The sequence below is a fragment of the Vulpes vulpes genome, chromosome 1 (genome assembly GCF_048418805.1).
Source record: "Vulpes vulpes isolate BD-2025 chromosome 1, VulVul3, whole genome shotgun sequence".
Lineage (NCBI taxonomy): Eukaryota > Metazoa > Chordata > Mammalia > Carnivora > Canidae > Vulpes > Vulpes vulpes.
Genome location: NC_132780.1, coordinates 172,117,770 through 172,139,609, shown reverse-complemented (window position 1 = coordinate 172,139,609; position 21,840 = coordinate 172,117,770). Strand labels below are relative to the sequence as shown.

Here is a 21,840-nt window from a genome sequence, read left to right as displayed (position 1 = left end):
AGGCATGCTTGCAATTAAGAACCATACAACTGTAAAAAGTAATGACAGATCTCATTATGGCAAAGTGAAGAAAAATATGTGAAGAAAATGTGAGGAAAACTTAGAGAAGGAAAGTGTATAGTAGGCTGTCATTTATTGAAGAATAGTTAGAATATGAATATATTTGCTTGAATTTTAAAAAATGAAAGAATAAAACAGAATTTAAATGGTATTTATAAAAGGATGATAAGAGGATAAGTAAATAGAACAGAAATTAAGATGAGACTTTTTGAAATTTATCTGATTTTATAGATCTGTCTTTGGAACAAGTATATATTTTACTTAATAATAAGACAGAATATAATTTTTAAAAGCTATCCCTAAAAATCTAAAGGAAATTTAAAGAGAATGTAAGTGCATATATGGTTGATAACATAAATGCATAAAGAGGAAGGACTCCAAGAGACTTTTTTTTTTTTCCAAGAGACTTTAAAACACAGTAATTGATTATACATCTTTCTTGGGACATACCCTAATGACACACACACACACACACACACACACACAAAACTTTTAAAAAATTTAAAATTTCTTCAGTAATCATACTATTGATGATAGTGTGGTACTGATACACTGAGACTTTTATGTGCATTTTAGGTAAGTCAAATGAGTAATTTTATTGGTGTCATGAAACTGGGAGTTTGGGCATGGGGAAAAGATGCAGATGAGGTTGCAAGATTGATGAGGTTAAGTAAAACTCTGTAGTTCTGGATTTGAAGTAGAATATTAAAATGAATACTTGATTTATTTTAAACTTAAAAAGATAATACTTTTTAGCGTTAGTTATTGAGAAGGACCTAAAAACATTGACTAACTCAGTGACAGTGCATTTCTAGAACTTAGATTGTTTGGTCTCTAAATACCATTTCCCACTAAAAGCAACCAAGACTCCACCCAGGAGTGGGTGATTGCAGATATGTTTAGGCAGTATATAAGAAGAACTTGTAATAATCTTGTTCCTTTTTTTTTGTAATATCTTGTTCTAACTGAAAATAAGTTATCAAATATTATCAGGGTCATGTCAAAAGAACTCAAGAGGCAACCTGAATAGGCTTCACTAGCTAAAGATGAGTCAGTTTGAATATCAATAAGAGTAATAACTTAATAATAAAGGTAAAGCAGTAAATATGTTTAGATCTATAAGTTCTTAAAGATACTTAAAAAAATCCAAGAAATTTCATTGATCATTACCTTTGGAAGATGCTAGCGAGCCATCTCATTGCTTTGAAAACTGGATGTTAAAGGGGGAAAAATATAGCATTTATCCTGCTTTTCTTTTTTGAACCATATCTCAAAGTAACCAAATAGATGATGAAGGGAAGTTTCTTTTTATAGAAAGATTCCAGCTGATCAATCAAAAAGAAATCCTAGAATTAGAATATCACCATATACTGACCCATCATAAAATCATGGAACTTGGAAACATCACAAAAAGAAAGACAAAGGGGGGAGGAGTGATGATTATATGTCTCCTGACATATAACACTACCTATGAAGTAAGCTTCCCGAATGCATCAAACCTGGTCATGTCTCTAGATCCAACTCTCAGCTTTCAGGAAATTCAGGAGAGAACATATTAAATTATGCCATCATGTAATTGGCGAAATTCCGGCTGAAAACACTATAAGACAACCTAATGAAAAGTTAGCAAGGGGGGAAAAAGATAAGGAGAATCTATTGATTAAAAGAAACATATGACTTATCAAACAATACATTATGGAACTTATGTGGCTCTCAGTTTAAACGAACTGAAAAGGGGGCGCCAAAGTGGTTCAGTCAGTGTCTGCCTTCTGCTAAGGTTATGATCCCAGAGTCCTAGGATCAAGCCCCACATTGGGCGCTCTCTTCGGTGGGAACCTGCTTCTTCTTCCTGCTGCTCTGCCTCCTTCTGCTGTCTTTCTCTGTCAAATAAAATTTTTTAAAAAAATTAAATGAACTGAGGGAAAAAAAACTTAAAATAGTTGAGGACATATGAACATTTGAAGAGTTATGTTAATTTTTTTGGTATGATAATATTGTGGGTATATTTTTAAGTGGGTCCCTATCTTTCAGAGTACATATTGAAATATTTACAGATAATGTGATCATATTCGTGGAATTCACTTTAAAAGAATTCAGGGATTGAGGGTATTTGGTGGGAAATACAGCTGAAACAAGATTAGTCATTGATAATGTTGAAGGTGATAAGGATATGGATGTTCATTATGCTTCTTTATACTTTTGTGTACCTTTCAAATTTTTGACAAAACACTTTTTACAATTTAGCTTAAATGACTTTCATTGAGAAACAGAGGCAATTTATTAGGTTTCTGCTTGCATATCAATTCATACTTTTAGAAAACAATTAAATGAATTAAATCCTTGTCTTATTGTGGTGTTTTTGCAGCAGTACTTAATAAAATGTACCTGAATTGAAAGTTAACTCTCCATTCATCAACTAGATCTAGAATTTATACTACCACTTTATTCTCCTTGAAAAATAAAACTAAGTATTTAAAAATACCCTATTATGCCTTAGGAACCTATTAATAGGCCTTAACAAGGGGGAAAAAGGCTCTTCTCACCTTACAAATAGTTATAATCTAAAGTTTCTTTCCTAGAACTAGAACAGTATTTCTCATAAAATGATAAATGTCAAATAAGTTTCCAAGCTAGCCCACAAAAATCTGTAACATACTGTAATATAATTTATAAGACTGACAGAGTACTAAGCATTTATTACAGGCAAAAATTAGTTTTTCTAGGAAAGTGCTTGCTTAATTGAATTCTAAACTCCAAAGGATGAATGACTTTCCCCTGTCTTTTTAGGGGTTAGTCTTAAATTCCTAGATCATTTAGTTTCCTATATGCTTTGAATTCTGGAAGCAAAGAACAATGACATTCATATTGTCTGTGACTTGGACTTCTCCTATTCATAAATTAAATACTTGAAAGAGCATAGATCTTTTGCATATGAATGATCTTAGCTATAAAAACCTGCTTTTAATTTTTTTATACACTATCATTTGATATTCACAAGAAACCTTTGAGGCTTACTATTATTACTTAATAATAGGCTTAATATTATTACTCCCATTTTACAGCTGAAAAGACTGAGGTTAAAGAGTGTAATGGAAAACTCAGAGCCAGAGGTACTGAGCTGAGTCCTGATTCTTTTGTGAGATCATATGCATGTCATTTAACCTCTTGGACTTCTGCCTGCTTATCTGTAAAATGGGTATAAACAAAACCCCATTTTGCAATGTTCCTGTAAAGACTAAATGAACTGATACGTGTGAAAGAGTCAGATGACATATAAGATCCTATGCAGGGACACCTGGGTGGCTCAGCGGGTGAGCGCCTGCCTTCGGCTCATGTTGTGATCCCAGGATCCAGGATCGAGTCCCGTATCAGGCTCCCTGCGAGGAACCGGTTTCTCCCTCTGTCTGTGTCTCTCATGAATAAATAAATAAATCTTAAAAAAAAAAAAAGATCCTATGCAGCTTTTCATTCTGCAATGATGAAGTTCATGGTAAGGCTGTTTCAATACATGGTCATAAAAATAGAATGTTTAGGAAATGGAATATATTTCCTGTTAGAGGAAATGGGGAATGTTTATCTTAGAGAAAAATCAAGAGAAAGTGTTAGTTGTTATGAAATATTTTCTGAAAGGCTTGGGTTCTGAAGTAGATTTCACTACATTTAAAGAAGGGCTTTGCAGTGAGTTTCCTTGTTACTGGAGTTTTTCAAGACCATATAGTCACATATGAGTAATATTGCAGAGGGGCTTAATTCCTCTCAAGTCGGATTTTGCTCTGAAGTTTTATCATTGAAATCTAACAAATTTTCAGTGAAGACTCCTGGTCACTGATTCCAAGGCCCGAGAAGCACTAGTGATGATTGTCCTGTAATGGGATAAAATGGCAGAAAATGATCTATAAGCTGATTTCTTTCAAGTTCACTAAGTAAATATTAGGCACTTACCATATTGTAAGATGAGATGCTGCACAGAGGCATTTTTCAAAAGCCATCTCTGGTGTTTTATTGAACATATAAGATTCTGTTGTGTTTTCAATCCTTCTCTCACCTTTTATTTTTTTTTTAAGATTTTATTTATTCATGAGAGACACTGGTGGGGGTGGGGTGGGAGTGGGCAGAGACACAGGCAGAGGGAGAAGCAGGCTCCATGCAGGGAGCCCGACATGGGACTCGATCCTGGGTCTCCGGGATCATGCCCTGGACTGAAGGCGGCGCTAAACCACTGAGCCACCAGGGCTGCCCCTTCTCTCACCTTTTAAATATACTGTATCAGTCTTGATTTTCCCATGTCCTGTGAGGAAAATGATGAAATGTTAATATTGCCCACTACTTATGTTCTTGTTATTCCAACTGATGTAGTTTCCAGTTTTGTTGGAACTTTCCTGCATGGACTTTAATTCTCCAGAGTAGAGAATAATGTGTTGAAATGACCTCCTAAAAAAAGAAAGGGAAAATAGATCACCTCGTACAAAATATGTTTTTGCATCCTAGGCTGTGAGGATAAAATATGTGGTGGCTAGATGAGTAACATATAAGAACCTTAGTGCTATTTAAACATACGGATGAGTGCATTGTGTGTATTTTGTGTATTTAAAATTGAAATTTTTGTTTGAATAGTGTCTTTCATTTGGTGTACTTCATGGTGATTTATCATAATAGACTGCTTTAAATCATCAGAAATAGCAAGACATGAATTTCAACAATAACTTCCCCAAGGCTAGAGAAGTCAGCAGGAGCTAAAACTGCTAGGTAGACAATTTTTTTTCAAACTCATATGCAAGTGTAAAACTTTTATGAGGCTGCTTTAACGAGGTCCTTTGGGATTTAGGGTTATTTATCTAAGCTCTTATTAAAAATGAAAACTTTTCTATGTTTAGCCCTGTGAAGCAAAACTGATCTTAATACTGTAAGCTGGAAGAATGAATCCCGTTCTGCAGACTGATTCAAAAACAAAGTTAGTTAACTCCGGGGCTAGTGTTACACTGACATCATGGTAATGGGATAGTGATAGCAGAGCCAGTATTTCAAAGTCTCCTTTAATTAAAAAAAAAACTTAGCTTTATGATGCTGGTAATTTAGGGTTTGACATGATATACTGAAATGACTTCCAGCCTGGGAGCCCTGTTCCGCAGAGCACTCCAGTATCTCCCTTGGAGTCAGGTTGCCCCAGGTCTGTGTTGCCTGGTACGAGGTGGTGAGCACCTTTTCATTTATGGTATCTGCACTTGTTGAAGTGTATCTTTTCCGCCCTCCACCACTGAGAAATGGGGCATGGGAGAGAGGTTGTTTCTAAGATTAATGTGCCAGAATCACTCTGTACATAACCTAGCGGAAGAGCTGGAGCTGCTGCAGGAAAAAATTTGTAATCTTGAAACGTGTTCAGCGTCTTTGTAGGTGTGTTCTGGTTTGATGAGTCTGGGTCCTGCAGTAAATCTATTCTTAGACAGACCCTGGGAGCCAGGATTTTAAATTATCTGTAATGCAGTACAATTTAAAGGGGTAAGGACATTATGAGGGGAGAAAGCAAATGTTACAAAACCAGGGTCAAGATCTTTTGCAGACTTTAAGAGCTTATCAAAGTCAATTAGTCTGGGTATGTCCAGTCTAGTTGGCAGAAATTTTAAGATGAGAAGATGCTGGAAAAATGATGAATGCATGGATAGAAAGATCGGGTAGAGAGACAGACGAAAGCATTCACTATTGATAATAGGACTGTTGATGAAAAGGTATCTCTGCTACAGAGTATTAAAAGACTAAACAAACAGACACATCTGAATGAGATCGTAGTGACAAGTCCAGAATCTAGAAAACATTTATAAAGTGACCAGAAATAAAAACCATTAGCCAGAGAGCATTTTTAAGATTGTTTTTAAGGGTCTTCAGCAGTTAGTTATCCTTAATAGTGCTGATGTAAGTCATGGGGAAATAATACATCACTTAGTAGAGTCTGGAGACTCCTGAGTTACCACCCCTGTTTCATAGGAAATAAAAATACTCCCAAGACAATAGAGAGAGAAATAAGAATATAAAGCACACTGATGATATTTCTAAGGAGGGAAGTACAGAGCCACCAGCTGGTTTAGAGTGTGAAGGAGACAAAAGAGCAGACACCAAGAGATGATGATGGCAGAAATATTGACCAGAGATGGAGGTTTTAAACAGGTTAGGAAATGTCAACATGAACTTAACTTTAGGAACTTCTATCCTGAAAAAAATCTCATAGCAGTTGCAACTGGGAAGAAGACTGTATGTACATTTGGTTTTACCTCTTCAACTTGAGCAGCTGTTTCAACAGTTGAGTTGCTAGGCACTGTCAGGAATAGAATATTTTAATTTTGGAGAAACCCAACTGTTAAAACAGCTGTTTGGTCTGATTAAACTTAAGCTGGCTCTGTTGCAAGACCTAATGGGATCATAGCACCAGGCAGATTGGCTATTGTTTTGATTTTATTGGACATAGCAAAAGTATGAATGGATGCTAGGTTGAATGCTAGGTTGGAACACTGACTTCCAAAGAAGACACATTCCCTGGTTTGTTTGGGCAAAGTGCTAAGGCAGATAACATGGGCTTTTACCTTGTTCCAAGTTCATGGAAATTATCTGAAATAATTGTGCCTTATAATCTTTGGATACAAACTTTTTTTCCTAGTATTAAAAAAGAAAAGAAGGAAAGAAAACTCCCTAATACTATTAACATGTCTTTATTTAGTCTCTTAATAGATAATATACCTGCTCAAGTCACTCCAAGTTGTCAGTCATTTGTTTTATTTCCGACTCTTTGTGATCTAAGAATTGTATTAATAGCAGCCACCAAATTTGTAAATTTGTAGGCAATACATTTTTATTTTTATTATTTTTTGGCAATGAATTTTTAATATCTAGAGCAACTTGAGTGATGCTCACAATGATAAAATTCTTGAATTCAAAATTTATCACTTCAAGTACCTTTTCTCATGGAAAAGACTACCCATTAAGGTAGTTTCAGGGAAATGAAAGATTTAAAGTACTTGTTAAGATGATTTGATTGTTTCTTGCATTAAAAAAGCTGATTTCATTTGATATAATATTAATATACATTTTAAACATTCCAAGATAGGCTTCATTTCCTTTATTTATTATTTGAGAGAGTGAGCAAGTGCGCATGAGTAGGAGGAAGGGCAGAGGGAGAAGTGGGGAGAGAGAGAAAGAGAGAGAGAGAGAAAGAGAAGCAGACTCCCTGCTGAGCACAGAGCCTGACTTGGGGCTCAATTCCATGACCTTGAGATCATCTGGGCCGACATCAAGAATCAGACACTAAAGTGAATGAGCCACCCAAGTGCCCCTGTTTTGCTCTTAAAAAAGCGAAAACAAAACAAAACAAAACAAAAACCCCAGCAACTTATCAAAATAGTGTGCCTTTCCATGTCAGTATAGATTTATAATTATTATTTAAGGCTTGATTTTTGAGGGGTTTCATACTTTGAAGCAGTGATTTATATTTGCTAGTTTCTAAAGCTCAATGTTGTAAGTAAATTAGAAAGCAGAATTGAAGATAATACTTGGGGTATTAATAAGAGATGAACTCAGGTATCAAAAGTATAATTTTGCTGCTTTCACTGAAAAATATGTGTTTTACTAACTAAAGGAAATTTGTATTTTTTTAAAAGTTTTATTTATTTATTCATGAGACACAGAGAGAGAGGCAGAGACACAGGCAGAGGGAGAAGCAGGCTTCATGCACAGAGCCCGACGTGGAACTCGATCCCAGGTCTCCAGGATCAGGCCCTGGGTCGAAGGTGGCACTAAACCACTGTTTATATCAGTAGTTTAAAAAAATACTTTGGTTATAAATGGAGCATTTTGTTTTTTAAAATAAAATTAAATAAGCTTTTTTTAGTTAGATCATCAAGAAACATTGTTTTTTGCTTTCTATTTTGTAGGCTACAAAATACAAGCTTTCCTTACTTTAACATTCACAAATAATTTCTCATTATTATGAATTGGTTAAGAAGATGACAGTATTTTTTATATCCATAGTATGATATACTGCTGCTGAAACAAAGGGCAAGTTAGCTTTTCTAACCCTTCTAGCACTGGCAAATTCAGGTACTTACGTTAAACCAGTTTCTGAGAATAACTTTAAAATTTTTCTAGAATACTGATTTCTTGAGTATCTCACATTTAACACTTCCCCTCCTTCCTACCTCAATTATACGCACATACGCTGTACAGAAAGGATTACCCACATTTAAAGTGTCTTTTTTATATCTTGGTTTCAAATACTGAGAATAGCCTCTCCAAAATGACAGAATGTAGAATAGTGAAGCCAGCTACCAGAGACACCTCATTTCAAGGTGGTGGTGTAAGGAAAGAGAATATTATGTATTTAATAATTCTGTAAAAAATCATGGCCTTTGGAGGTTTCAATGAAATTCTCCTTAGGTTCCAGAAATTTCCATTTAATAATATTTGATTCTGCCTTAGATAAATTTAGCCAAATATTTCTGTTCTTTGACTTAAGATCATCTTCCTAGGGAATACACCTTAACTCATAAAATTCTTGAGCAAAACTTTGAAGCATATTTGTCCATTTCTACAATTGTATCTTTTTAGGACTAGTGGGTAAATGATAGACATAAAATTTAGGAGACTTTCTGGACTGACTTGGTAGATCTTATTTTTTGTTTTAGTAAGGCATTGAAGAATCAGATTGTTACAGAGGAATTGAATTTAAGTTGGTAGAAATGAATTTTCTCTATGCAAAATTACTTGGAAATTTATTTTCTTACCTTACCTGAAATATATATGGCCAACTGTGCTTTCACTCTACCAGAGTTACATTGACATGTGATTTCACAAAAGGTCTGGAGTCTTAAAACAAGAGGACATTTTCTAAAATAAGGGATGCTTGCATGGAGAGCATGAGTAGGTTAGTGATCTTGGCATTTGAACTCTCATCTCTCCTCATTGAGGGACACAGTTTTAGTCATTGGGATATGCCTTTTAATGGGTCAGACAGAGCTAATGGTGACTTCGGCTATGCAAATTATTGTATCTTAATAGCTAAGATACCAAGATTGACCAGGCCTAATTCACCTGAGTTGAGTTACACCATTGCCAGTGCCCTTTTGTACAGAAAGAGTATATGGATTTGCAGGAGAAGGCCATCTGAGAGTGGACTTAGGAAGAAGGTAGAGAGAAGCCAGAGATATTAAAGGTGACAGTGTTTTATAAAGGCAGCGGAGAATAGAGTTGGGGGTGGTGCCAGACCACCAGGATACATCCTTATCTGAAGCCATGGGCTGATAGAGCTCTAATAGATCATTTTCTCTCTTTTCTGCTGAGAGCAAACATGGTTTCACCATACATCTCAACACAGTCCCTCCCAACCAATTTGAATTGAAGAATGAAGAAAACCTATATGTTTTCCTAGGCCAGGAAATAGTAAAACCAGCAGTCTTAAATTTTTGCTTTGTATTTTGTGCACCACAAACACTTTTCATCCACATTGGCAAAGGACTTGAACTGTGGGGCAGACTGGGCAGTGTTGATTAATGAAAGTGTTGGCTGGCATTGGCTCCCTGATGGGACAGGGAACCCAGTGGTTGCCAGTGTGAGGTTGACTTCAGAGAATGTTATTAGAGTGGACCTGATTTATTATATCCCAGCCCTCATACGTTGATTTCCAGTTACTCAGTGAAGTGATTAACGGGTTGGAAGTGCATTTCTCAGCCTTCCCTTCAATTGATATTCTCTGGTAATGGAATGAGGTAAAAATGTGAGCTAGGAAACCTCTTCAAAAACTCTTTGAAAGCTTTTCATAAGTGGTTACACTTATTAATATGCTTACATAGGTATTATGATATAAAGATGGAACTGTTTTTAATATTCTATAAAAAGTGGTAAATTAGAAGTCATATTTTAATCTAAAAGGAAGGGATCTTACTCTGAGATCTGTGTATCTTGAAAACATTATGCTAAGTAAAAGAAGCCAGACAAGAAAAGGCATATATTCGATAAATTCCATAAATATGAAAGGAGGACATGATTAGGCTTGGGGAATTAGGTGGTCTGGGAAATATTCAGATTTATGTACAAAAATTTTTTTGTATAAATGAGCACTGTTGACAGGGCACCTGGGTGGCACAGTTGACTAAGCATCTGCCTTTGACTTAGGTTGTGATCCTGGGGTCTTGAGATCTGGCTTGCTTTAGGTCCCCTGCTCAGTAAGGAAACTGCTTCTCCCTCTCCCTCTGTTGTTCTCCCTGCTTGTGTTCTACTCTCGCCCTCTTTCTCCCTCTCTCTCTCTCTCTCTCAGAATAAGTAAATAAATCTTTTTTTTTTTTAAATAAGCGCTGTTGTGGGGGAAGAATCTATAGTTTTAACCATATCCCATAGAGACCTCTGATCTTCAAATGGTTTAAAATTCACTATTTGAAACTTAAAATTCACTACTGAAAGATGAATTTGTGCTGTCTTTCTTTTATAAATATATATAGGAGAATATGGGAGTTCTTTTTATCATAGAATTTCCTTTCCTCTGCCTATGGTTTTTAAAGATTTTTTATTTCTTAACAATACAATTTTAAAAAATATAAAAGCCTTATATATATAGGTTTTTTGTAATTTTCTTAGATGTTCTGGAAAAAAATTTTTTAAAGACTTTATTTATTTGTGAGAGACAGAGAGAGAGAGAGAGAGAGAGGCAGAGACACAGGCAGAGAGAAAAGCAGGCTCCATGCAGGGAGCCTGATGCAGGACTCGATCCCAGAACTCCAGGATCACTCTCTGAGCCGAAGGCAGATGCTCAACCACTGAGCCACCCATGTGTCCCTAGAAAGATTTTTTAATCAATTAATCTTTTACATTTATGCCTTTAATATATTTTGAATTTATTTATTTTTTTAAAGATTCTATTTATTTATTCATGAGAGACACAGAGAGAGAAAGGCAGAGACATAGGCAGAGAGAGAAGCAAGCTCGCTCGCTGAGAGGAGCCTGAGGCAGAGAGAGAGAGAGAGAGGCAGATGGAGAAGCGGGCTTCATGCAGGGAGCCCAAAACGGGACTCGATCCCAGGACTCCAGGATCATGCCCTGGGCTGCAGGCAGCGCTAAACCGCTGGGCCACTGGGGCTGCCCTTTTTTTTTTTTTAATGGCTGTGCAATGGTAACACTTTCATTAAAGGAGATACACCTCTTTGAACATGCCTGCCAGAAACTTCACAATATTATTACCATAGTTAGAAGTCTATCAAAAAAGGCCAGCTATTCCTTCAGATTTTTTAAACTTTTTGTTGCAAAAAATTTCAAATATAGAAAGGTATATTTAATAAATACATAAATAAATTTAAAAAAATCTTATACCATATTTGAAATTAAATTCAAGGGTATCCCTGGGTGGCGCAGCGGTTTGGCGCCTGCCTTTGGCCCAGGGCGCGATCCTGGAGACCCGGGATCGAATCCCACGTCAGGCTCCCGGTGCATGGAGCCTGCTTCTCCCTCTGCCTGTGTATCTGCCTCTCTCTCTCTCTCTGTGACTATCATAAATAAATAAAAATTAAAAAAAAAATTAAATTCAAAGTGTAGGAGCACTGGGTGGCGCAGTGGTTGAGTGTCTGCCTTTGGCTCAGGTCTTTATCCTAGGGTCCTGTATCAGGCTCCTCTCAGCGAGCTTGCTTCTCTCTCTGCCTATGTCTCTGCCTCTCTCTGTGTGTCTCTCATGAATAAATAAATAGAATCTTTAAAAAAATAAATAAATTCAAAGTGTATTAAAGGCATAAATGTAAAAGATTAATTGATTAAAAAGTCATTCTAGGGACACATGGGTGGCTCAGTGGATGAGCATCTGCCTTCGGCTCAGAGAGTGATCCTGGAGTTCTGGGATCGAGTCCTGCATCAGGCTCCCTGCATGGAGCCTGCTTCTCTCTCTGCCTGTGTCTCTGCCTCTCTCTTTCTCTCTCTGTCTCTCACAAATAAATAAATAAAATCTTTAAAAAAATCTTTTTCCAGAACATCTAAGAAAATCACTATGTTGTACACTGGAAACATTTTACATGTGTCAACTATACAAAAAATTATTTTTAATAAAATAAAACCAGTATTTATAAATTGCAAAATACTTGGAAACAAAAACAAATAGTTACCAATCTAATCCCTAAGTTTTCAACAAGTGGTATCCTGTAATGATATAGCCATTAATAAAAAACAAAATCTTTTATTGTTTTTTGGCAGAGAATAAGAACACTTAATTTTGAGATTGCCTCGTTGATATCTTATTCAAAGCAGAACCATTTCCTCCATGCTCTCTGATATGTGGGAGAGAGAGAGAGCTTGCCTTGACATTTTATATGTTTTGTGGACAGAGTTTAAAAGGCATAGCTTTTAGGAATTGTGTACCTAATTTTTTCCTCTCAAGAGCCCTTTAGTTTAAAGCAAACTGAAGGACAGCTTTGACATTTGTGACATAAAAAAATTCAGTTTTTTTCTGTAATTTTTTTAAAGAAAATACTGTAATTTCAAAGAAGTGCTGTTTATAACTTATTGAACCTTATTTTGAAATTTATAAGGAGCAGTTGGTTTAAGCACTTTTTAGATTCTATTTTTATGAATTAGTTTTTTTGAAATGTTAAATATCCTGGAGTAAATATTATCATAACAGATAAACAGTATATTTGGTTGTTTCTGAATTTTGTGTTCTTGACAGTATAAGAATTTTTAAAATTTTGATTCCTTCTCTAAATAATGTATTAAATAATTATATGTTTATAATGATTCTAGCACTAAGTTGTGGTCATATGCTTGTTTTGGTATTTTGAGAGCTTAAATTGAGCTTTATCGTTGTTATAACTTTGAAATTGAAATTTAAAAATATACAGATACAAACAGTATTATATTTTATTATTAATAGGCTATTTGCTTTCTTACATCCTTCTAAGACTAGAGAGTCCAAATCAACTGCTAATACGTGAGAAACATGAAATTTAAGTTAAATATTTTCATCTTGAGTTCTCCTATACCATAGTATTTTTTCTTCTCCATATATTATGTTGGAATCATTTGAAATATATTAATTTTTGTTGAGTTTTATCATCTCTGTCATTTTCATCTATTACATTAAACAACCCCTGGTTTTTAGTAGACTGTATCACCTTTCCATTTTCTCAAGTTCTTCTTCTGATATATATTGGGGGTTGATTCACTCTCAATTTCACTATTTTTGTTAGAAATGATGGAAAGTGGCTTTTTGCCCCTTTCTCATTGCCTCTTTAAAAATAGGCCATAGTTTCTTCTCTAGGGAATTTTGTCAAGGCAAAAGTTCAGAAATAAGGATAGTGTGTCCTCTGCTTGCATTTTGGTCTCTGACTAAGGTCACCTGGCTGATAGCTCTGGTCTCTTAGGAAAGCTTCTCCTCTCCCACTACTTTAAAATCACCAAAATAAATTTCAGTTAATGTTAAGTTTGTTATTCACTTTGAATTATCTTTCTTGTCAGTTTTATAGTGGAAGTTTACTGATTTAGGTCTAACAGTCTAGGATGTTTTTGCAGGAAATACCAGAAATCTAAATTCTGGATTATTATAATCCTGTGCTTCTTAAAATATTTATGTCATTAACATAACTTTGTATTGATATTTGAGCTATGAGTAGATCGTCTCAAGGATCACTTCTGGCTTAATTAATACATGCCTTAAATTGTCATAATGAGTTTGCTGGTTGTTTTACGGTAACCTGAATTTTAAGTATGACAGACCATTTCTCCATCTTCTTGCTTTCGTTTTTCTTTCTTCCTAAGTCAGAATGAACCAAGACAAAACATACACACACACACACACATACACACACACACACAATGTAAAAACATTGACTGAAGTTTTGGGGAAAAGTTACCCATAGTTCTAACTTTCCAAAACAACTGTTAATCACTTTTCATGTATTACTTTCTTTGTCCTCATATATGGATGTTTCATGTGATTAAAATAATATGTGGTTAAGATTATAAAGAATGTTTATAAAACTTAGCAATAAAAAGGTAAATCCTGGAGCTAATGAATATATATTGTGGGAAAAGAAAGAGTAAATGAATAAATATTAGGAGAAATGAAAGGATAAATATTAGGAATTTGAGGCATCCTAGGTCTAGCTGGGTTGTTTAATTTCAAAAATAAGGGATTCAAATTATTAAGAAATGTTCTAAGATATCTAAAATTTACTCCATCATTTACCCTTTGGCTTTTTTGGATAGAATTTGTTCAGAAATACCAAGCATTTATAAGATATAAAAGGGAATGAAATTTAGATGGAGAGGATCATACTTGAGTTTCTTTTCCATCACTTACGATGTGATCAGGACAACACTCTTCAACTCCATGAGCTTCAATAGGGATAAGAATTTGTTAAATCACAGGACACTTGAAGGATTAGATTTTATTTTTATTTTTTTAAACCTTTTTTTTTTTTGAAATTTTTATTTATTTATGATAGTCACAGAGAGAGAGGCAGAGACACAGGCAGAGGGAGAAGCAGGCTCCACGCACCGGGAGACCGACGTGGGATTCGATCCCGGGTCTCCAGGATCACGCCCTGGGCCAAAGGCAGGCGCCAAACCGCTGGGCCACCCAGGGATCCCGAAGGATTAGATTTTAAATGCCAAGGTTGAATCCACATACCATGCAAATATTTGTAATTACACGGAGACCTGAATAACTCACATGTATAACTAAGTGCATCTTTTTTGTGACTATGGATATCATTAGTGTGATGAATGTTCTTTTGTGTAAATTTTGGTGGACTAATACATTGTATAGATTGTGTATGGACTCCAGAATCTCTTGAGGAAACCAGACTTGTCCAAGAGTGTTTGTCTAAGCTCATTCATTGGTCTGTGACAAGGAATACTAATGTATTTTAATTTCTACTTGAGTATTTTTTTTGATAGATCACACCATAGCCACTTAGCAGCATGTTGGCACCTTTGGGCAGCAGTTAAACATTCCTTTGTGTGACCCAGAAATCCCATTGACATCATGACATTAACTTGTTTCTGATTATAAAAATAACACTTGGAAAATAAATTATTGGGCATACAAATAAATGTCAGTGAAATGTTTTTCTTATAGCCAGGTTAATACCTGGGTGTGCCCAAGGAAAAACAACTAATCTAACCTTTATTTCCACACTGGGCAGCAGAGTTAGAGAAATCCACGGGTTATGGTTGCTTATGTCTGATCTAGGGTGAGTCACACAATCCAATAAGAATACAAGTAGGGTGGTGGTAAGTGTTATAATGAATACAAGTATGGTATTAGGCAAGTAGTTAATTCTTAAAAAGGAAACAAGAGGAGTCTCCAAGGAAATGATACATATGTGGGTCTTGCAGGATAAACAGAAGTTCACCAGGTAGCTTAAAAGCCTTCCAGGCCCAGAAAACTGTATGAGCAAGACACTGTGTGTTTAATGTAACACAAGTAATTACATGGTTTGTAGAGAGCATAAGGAAGGGGGTAGGGAGACTGAGCTTAGAGCCACTGTACTAGTACTACATTTGACTTTTACCAAAGACAGCAAGATTTTTATTTCCATCCTAGAGAAATGTTGAGAATGTTGTATAATTAATAAGAGGAGAAAGAATAACATAGCAATCAATATAAAATAGAGAAGACATTAAAACATGGAGAAGACATTCAAATGTGCTGTTGCTGAAAACAGACCATTTTTTTGGGAAAGTGGGCAGTGTCCTATTTCAGTCCAACTAATTGACAAATGCTGCAAAGAAGAGTTAATTCCCCACCCCACATCAAAAATGTATTGGCACAAGTAATCTGACTGCTGACACAGCTAAACCATCTCCTGTGACTCATATAAGTGTTAAAATCCATTATGCCCTCAGCCCCTGATGCTCTCTGACATTCCAGAATTTTTTAGGTAGCTTCACAGAAAGAAGTTTACATAAGTGGCATACATCTACATATATATAATTTCTCTTTAAGAATTAGGACAGTGATAAGAGATACTTTGATACAGACACAGGTAGGAAATAGGTAAATAGAAGAATTGACAGCATAAGATATATCCTATTCTTATTACATTGTTTTTTTTCCATAATGATTTTCTGATTTTCCCCTTTACATTAAACATTAGAAGGGAAGTCCAGAAAGCAGGATTCTAGATCCAGCCATATCATTTTCTAAACACGTACCTCATCCCAGAGAAGTCTCTCTACTTTTCTATCCTTCAGTTTCTTCATTTCTTGAATGGAAAGAATTTTCAAGTAGGTTCAACAGGATGTAGCAGAGATGCTTCATAGGCTACTTTGAAAGATGAAGAGAGCCTCCTGCCAACCTTTGCCCTTCCAACAGAGCAGCTTTGCTTTTATTTGTATTACAAATGGAGCTTTCACAAGATTTCTTGATAAAAGGATTCCATTACTTTTTAAAGGTTTGAAAATCAACGAACTAGATATTTCATAGGGCATATCCAGCTCAAAAACAATCTCCACATCTGTAGAAAGAAGACAACAACAGTTCCATTTCATAGGTATCTGAGGGGTGAACACAATGTTACATATAGAAGAGGACATAGAATATAGGAAGCAATCTGTTAGCTATATTATCCATTCCCCACCCCACATACGTCCCTCACAAATAAGATTGCATTTCATGTGACTCTTAAACTTTGAACATGAGATGTTGACCTGAAAAAAATTGCCTAATCTGTTTCATGTCAAAAACACTATAAAAATGTCTTAGACATTTACTCTGTGAAATTTTAGTATAACCATTTTATTTCTATTTTTGTGCATTGTTTTTCCCTTTCACAGTTGAAAGTCTTCTTCTCCATCAGATTTTTGAAACAATTATGACCAGATACAATTATAAAATTATTATTTTTTTAAGAGAGAGAGAGTATGGAGCGGATGGGAGAGGGGCAGAGGCACAGGAAGTGAGAGAGAAAGAAAGAATCATGCCAGGCCTGGAACCCAACATAGGGCTGGATCTCACCATCCTGAGATCATGTCCTGAGCTGAAATCAAGAATCGGATGCTTAATTGACTGAGCAACCCAAGTGCCCCACAATTATGAAACTATCCACATCATTATGTTTCAGGCTTTCCAGTGCTTGGGAAAGTGACATCAGCATCCACTCTCTAACCCTGCCCTCTGCAACCTGCTTAGAGCTGCTGCTGATTTTATCAAGGAATAATGCCACACTGCCTCCATCCCTTCGCTATATGAATTCCTTTCAGGTAAGAACAGCTCCTTTACCAGGGGATAATTTTTCAGTTTTGTTTGTAATTGTTTTTTAAGGTTCTTGTGTTTAGTGGGAGATAACCCACAGAATCCACAGTTCCAGATGATAATAATAATAAGCACAATGCATGTATTGCCTTGTCTGTCTCTTTGAGATAAATAAACAATAGAGGCTCAGAATTGCTTAGGTAATAGTCTAATAGTGGCAGCACCCGTATCTTTCTAACTCCAGAGTTTGTTCTGTTAACCTCCATCTCTCCTGCCTCTGAGAGAAATGGCAAAAACACCTCACAAGGACACTGTGAATGCCACTTTCCTTTGCCTAGCTTTGCCCTAGAACAAAGGTTTTCAACCATTATTAGTAGCTTTGCTGCTGTTAGCTTGCAGTCAAATCGCCCAATAGATGTTTAACACTGATGGTACCCTACCTGCTTCCAGCACCTTTTCCCTTTCTCTCAAGTCCTTCCCTCATCACTTTGACACTCCTCCGGATATTTATCTATGCTCCTGGTAAAGGACCCTGTCAAAACAGAACAAACAGGACAGAACAGCATATGTGGTCTGATCAACAGGAACCTCCTCCCTGGTAGGCAGCTAATTGTCACTGAGGTGGCAAATAGGAATTACGATGTTAACTAGTTGCTTAAATTGTGTCCCTGTAGCTACTGAATGTAACATTGAACTTATATATGACTCTTGACAATGGAAAAATACTCATAAGCTCTCTGAGGCTGATGAGAAGGTCACATGCATTGCTGAGAAATGAGTAAACATGGGTTGGCTCTACTTCTGAAGGATTGTGGCTATATCCTAAGATAACTTCAGGATCAGTGTATATTGCTTGATATACCTCTGGTAAAACAAGAAGTGGATTTCCTATGAATTATAGATCAGGAAATTGTTTTAAAAAATTGCTCCAAAGGAATGCTTCCAATCTCATTTTATACAGCCAGCATTACCCTGATATCAAAACCAAATAAAATGCCACTAGAAAAGAAAATTAAAGGCCAATATTCCTGATGAACATAGATGCAAAAATCCTGAACAAAATCTTAGCAAACCGAATTCAACATACATTAAAAGGATCATACACCATGACCAGGTGGCATTTATTCCAGAGATGCAAAGATGGTTCAACATCTGCAAAGCAATCAGTGTAATATACCACATTAACAAAACAAAGGATAAAAACTATATGACCATCTCAATAGATTTAGAAAAAACACTTGACAAAATTCAACATCCACTTATGATAAAAACTCTCAACAAAGTGAGTATAGAAGGAACCTCAACGTAATCAAGGCCACAATATGACAAGCCCATAAGTAACATCATACTCCATCATAAGATCAAAAATAAAACAGGGATAGTCATTCTCACCACTTTTATTTAACAAAGTATTGGAAGTCCTAGCCAAAGCAGTTAGGAAGAGAAAGAAATAAGAGATCTAAATTAAAAAAGGAAAGAAGTAAAACTATTTGCAGATTATGTATTATATAGAGAAAAACCAAGTCTCTACCAAAAAAACTGATAGAACTCATGAAAGAAATAAAGTAGCAAGATACAAAATCAATATACAAAAATCTGTTGTTTCTATATTCTAAGAAAGAGAAATTAAGGGGTGCCTGGGTGGCTCAGTGGGTTGAGCATCTGCCTTTGGCTCAGGTCACGATCCTCAGGGTCCTAGGGTCGAGCTCCACATTGACTTCCCTGCTCAGCAGAGAGCCTGTTTCTCCTTCTCCTTCTGCCGCTCCCCCTGGTTGTGTGCGCACTCTTTCTCTCTGTCAAATCTAAAAGAAAGAGAGAGAGAGAGAGAGAGAGAGAAAGAAAGAAAGAAAGAAAGAAAGAAAGAAAGAAAGAAAGAAAGAAAGAAAGAAAGAAAGAAAGAAAGAAAGAAAGAAAGAAAGAAAAATTAAGAAAATCCCATTTCCAGTTGTATCAAAAAAGAATAAAATATCTAAGAATAAATTTAATTAAGAAGTAAAAGGCCTGCACAGTGAAAGCTGTAAGACATTGATGAAACTAATTGAAAAAGACACAAATAAATGGGTAGATATTTTGTGCTCATGGATTAGAAGAATTGATATTGTTAAACTATCCATACCACCCAATACAATCTAGAGATCCAGTGTAATCCTTGTCAAAATTCCAATAGCATTTTTCACAGAACTAGACAAAGAATTCTTAAATTTGTGTGGAACCATAAAAGATCCCAAATAGCCAAAGCAATCTGGACAAAGAAGAACAAAGCTGGAAGTATTATGCTTCCTGAGTTCAAACTATATTACAAAGCTATAGTAATCATGGTATTGGCATAAAAACAGACACATGGATCAGTGGAACAGAATAGAGAGCCCAGAAATAAACCTATGTATATGTGGTCAATTAATTTATGACAGAGGAGCCAAGAATATACAGTGGGGGAAAGGACATTCTCTTCAATGAATGGTGTTGGGAAAACTGGACAGCCACAGGCAAAATAATGAAATTGGACCATCTCAAAAAACTAATAACTCAAAATGGATTAAAGACTTGAATGTAAGACCTGAAACTATAAAACTCCTACAAAAAAACATAGGAGGTAAGTTCCTTGACAATGGTCTTGATGATGATTTTTTTAATCTGACACTAAAAGCAAAAATAAAGTACTACATCAAACTGAAAAGCTTCTGCACAGTAAAGGAAGTTATCAACAAAATGAAATGGCAACCTACTGAGTGGGAGAAAATATTTGCAAATCATAGATCTTGTAAGGGGTTAATTATCAAAATATATAAAGAACTAATATGACTCAGTAGCAAAAAACCCAAACGTTTCAATTAAGAAATGGGCAAAAGATCTGAACAGACATTTTTCCAACTAAGTCATACAGATGGCCAACAGCCATATGAAAAAGATGTTCTACAGCACTGGTCATCAGAGAAATGTAAGTTAGAACCACAGTGAACTATCATCTCACATCTCTTCGGATGCTGTCATCAAAAAATAGGAAAGAACAAGCATTGGCAAGGATGTGGAGAAAAGGAACCCTTGTGCACTGTTGGTGGGAATATATATTCATGCAGCCACTATGGAAAACAGAAACCTGTTGGCCAAAAAATTAAAAATAGAACTACCATATGATCCAGCAATTCTATGACTGGGTGTTTATCCAAAGCAAATGAAAACACTAACTCGAAAAGGTATATGCACCCCCTATTGCAGCATTATTTACAATAGCCAAGATATGGAAATTAAATGTCCATCTATGGATGAATGGATAAAGAAGTTGTGGGGGGGGTATATGTGTGTGTATATATATATATATATATATATATATATATATATATATATATATATATATATAATTCAACCATAAAAAAGAATAAAATCTTGCCATGTGTGACAACATGGATGGACCTAGAGGAGATTATGCTAAGTGAAATAAGTCAGACAGAGAAAGACAAATACTGTATGATCTCATTTATATGTGGATTATAAAAAACAAAACCAAAGAAATCCAAGTTCATGGGTATGGAAAGGACAAAATGGGTAAAGGCAATCAGAAGGTACAAAGTTCCAGTTATAAAATAAGTAAGTCCTGGTGATATAATGTGCAACATGGTGACTATTGTTAATAATCCTACATTGTGTATTTGAAAGTTGCTAACAGATTAGATCTTAAAAGTTTTCATCACAAGAAAAAAAATATTTTTGTAATTGGGATGGTGATAGATGTTAACTAGGCTTACTGTGATGATCATTTTTCACTGTATATAAATATGAAGTCATTATGTTGTACACCCCAAACTAATATAATGTTATATGTCAGTTATACCTCAATTAAAAATATTTTTCAAATAACTGCTCCAGTCTAATTTGCATCCTTATTTTCCTGGTAAGCTGTGATAATTGTGTTTGATTTTCATACTTTGGCCTTGGTGTACCTGTTTTATTTATCAGTACTTGATTATCAGCTTCAATTCTGAACTCTCAAAGGGACCTTTGAAAACACCTTCTCCTTTTGTAGGAGAGGAAACTGAGATTCAGAGAGGTGGAGTGACTTGGCTAGGGAGTACCCACCATGTGTTGGAGACAGAGCTGGACTCACCAGGCTTGTGCTCTGGTAATTCCACCTGCTACCCAAATGCAATACTTGCTGAAGTCCTGGAAGGTGGAGACCGTATGAGTGGTTGATGGAGGCAGGTTGTATTACGTTGGAATGTCTATTACGTTGGAATGTCCATACACATCTTATTTTGCAGTTACTTATAATTATATACTACCCTAAACCAGAAATGACTTAAAATTCTGTATATCCATATTTCTTTTAAGTTTTGTTCATTGGACCAAACATTGAATAACATAGAAGTTTGTATATGCCCACAAACATTTATGGGGACAGATGCAAGAAACTTAATAGTGGTCATCTTTGGGGAGTAAGGCTGTAAGACATTTACTCTTTATTTTACTTTCTCATATACTATTTGAAATGTTTGTATAATGGGTGAATGGGGATCAAGAGTGATGACTCTGACTTGGAGGATGTTGCAGCATATGAGGGAGATAGAATAATCATC

At 35.6% G+C, this 21,840-nt stretch overlaps 1 protein-coding gene across 6 annotated transcripts in view; it reads left to right on the top strand.

The window, feature by feature from the left end:
- The window catches only part of UBE3D (ubiquitin protein ligase E3D), a 148,002-nt gene that overhangs the window by 68,960 nt on the left and 57,202 nt on the right, over positions 1 to 21,840 (top strand). For all 6 annotated transcript variants that reach the window (XM_026007418.2, XM_072736132.1, XM_072736160.1 and 3 more), the window contains exon 9: positions 17,139 to 17,277. In XM_026007418.2, the coding sequence (XP_025863203.2) occupies positions 17,139 to 17,277 (139 nt within the window). The remainder of the gene's footprint in view (positions 1 to 17,138; positions 17,278 to 21,840) is intronic.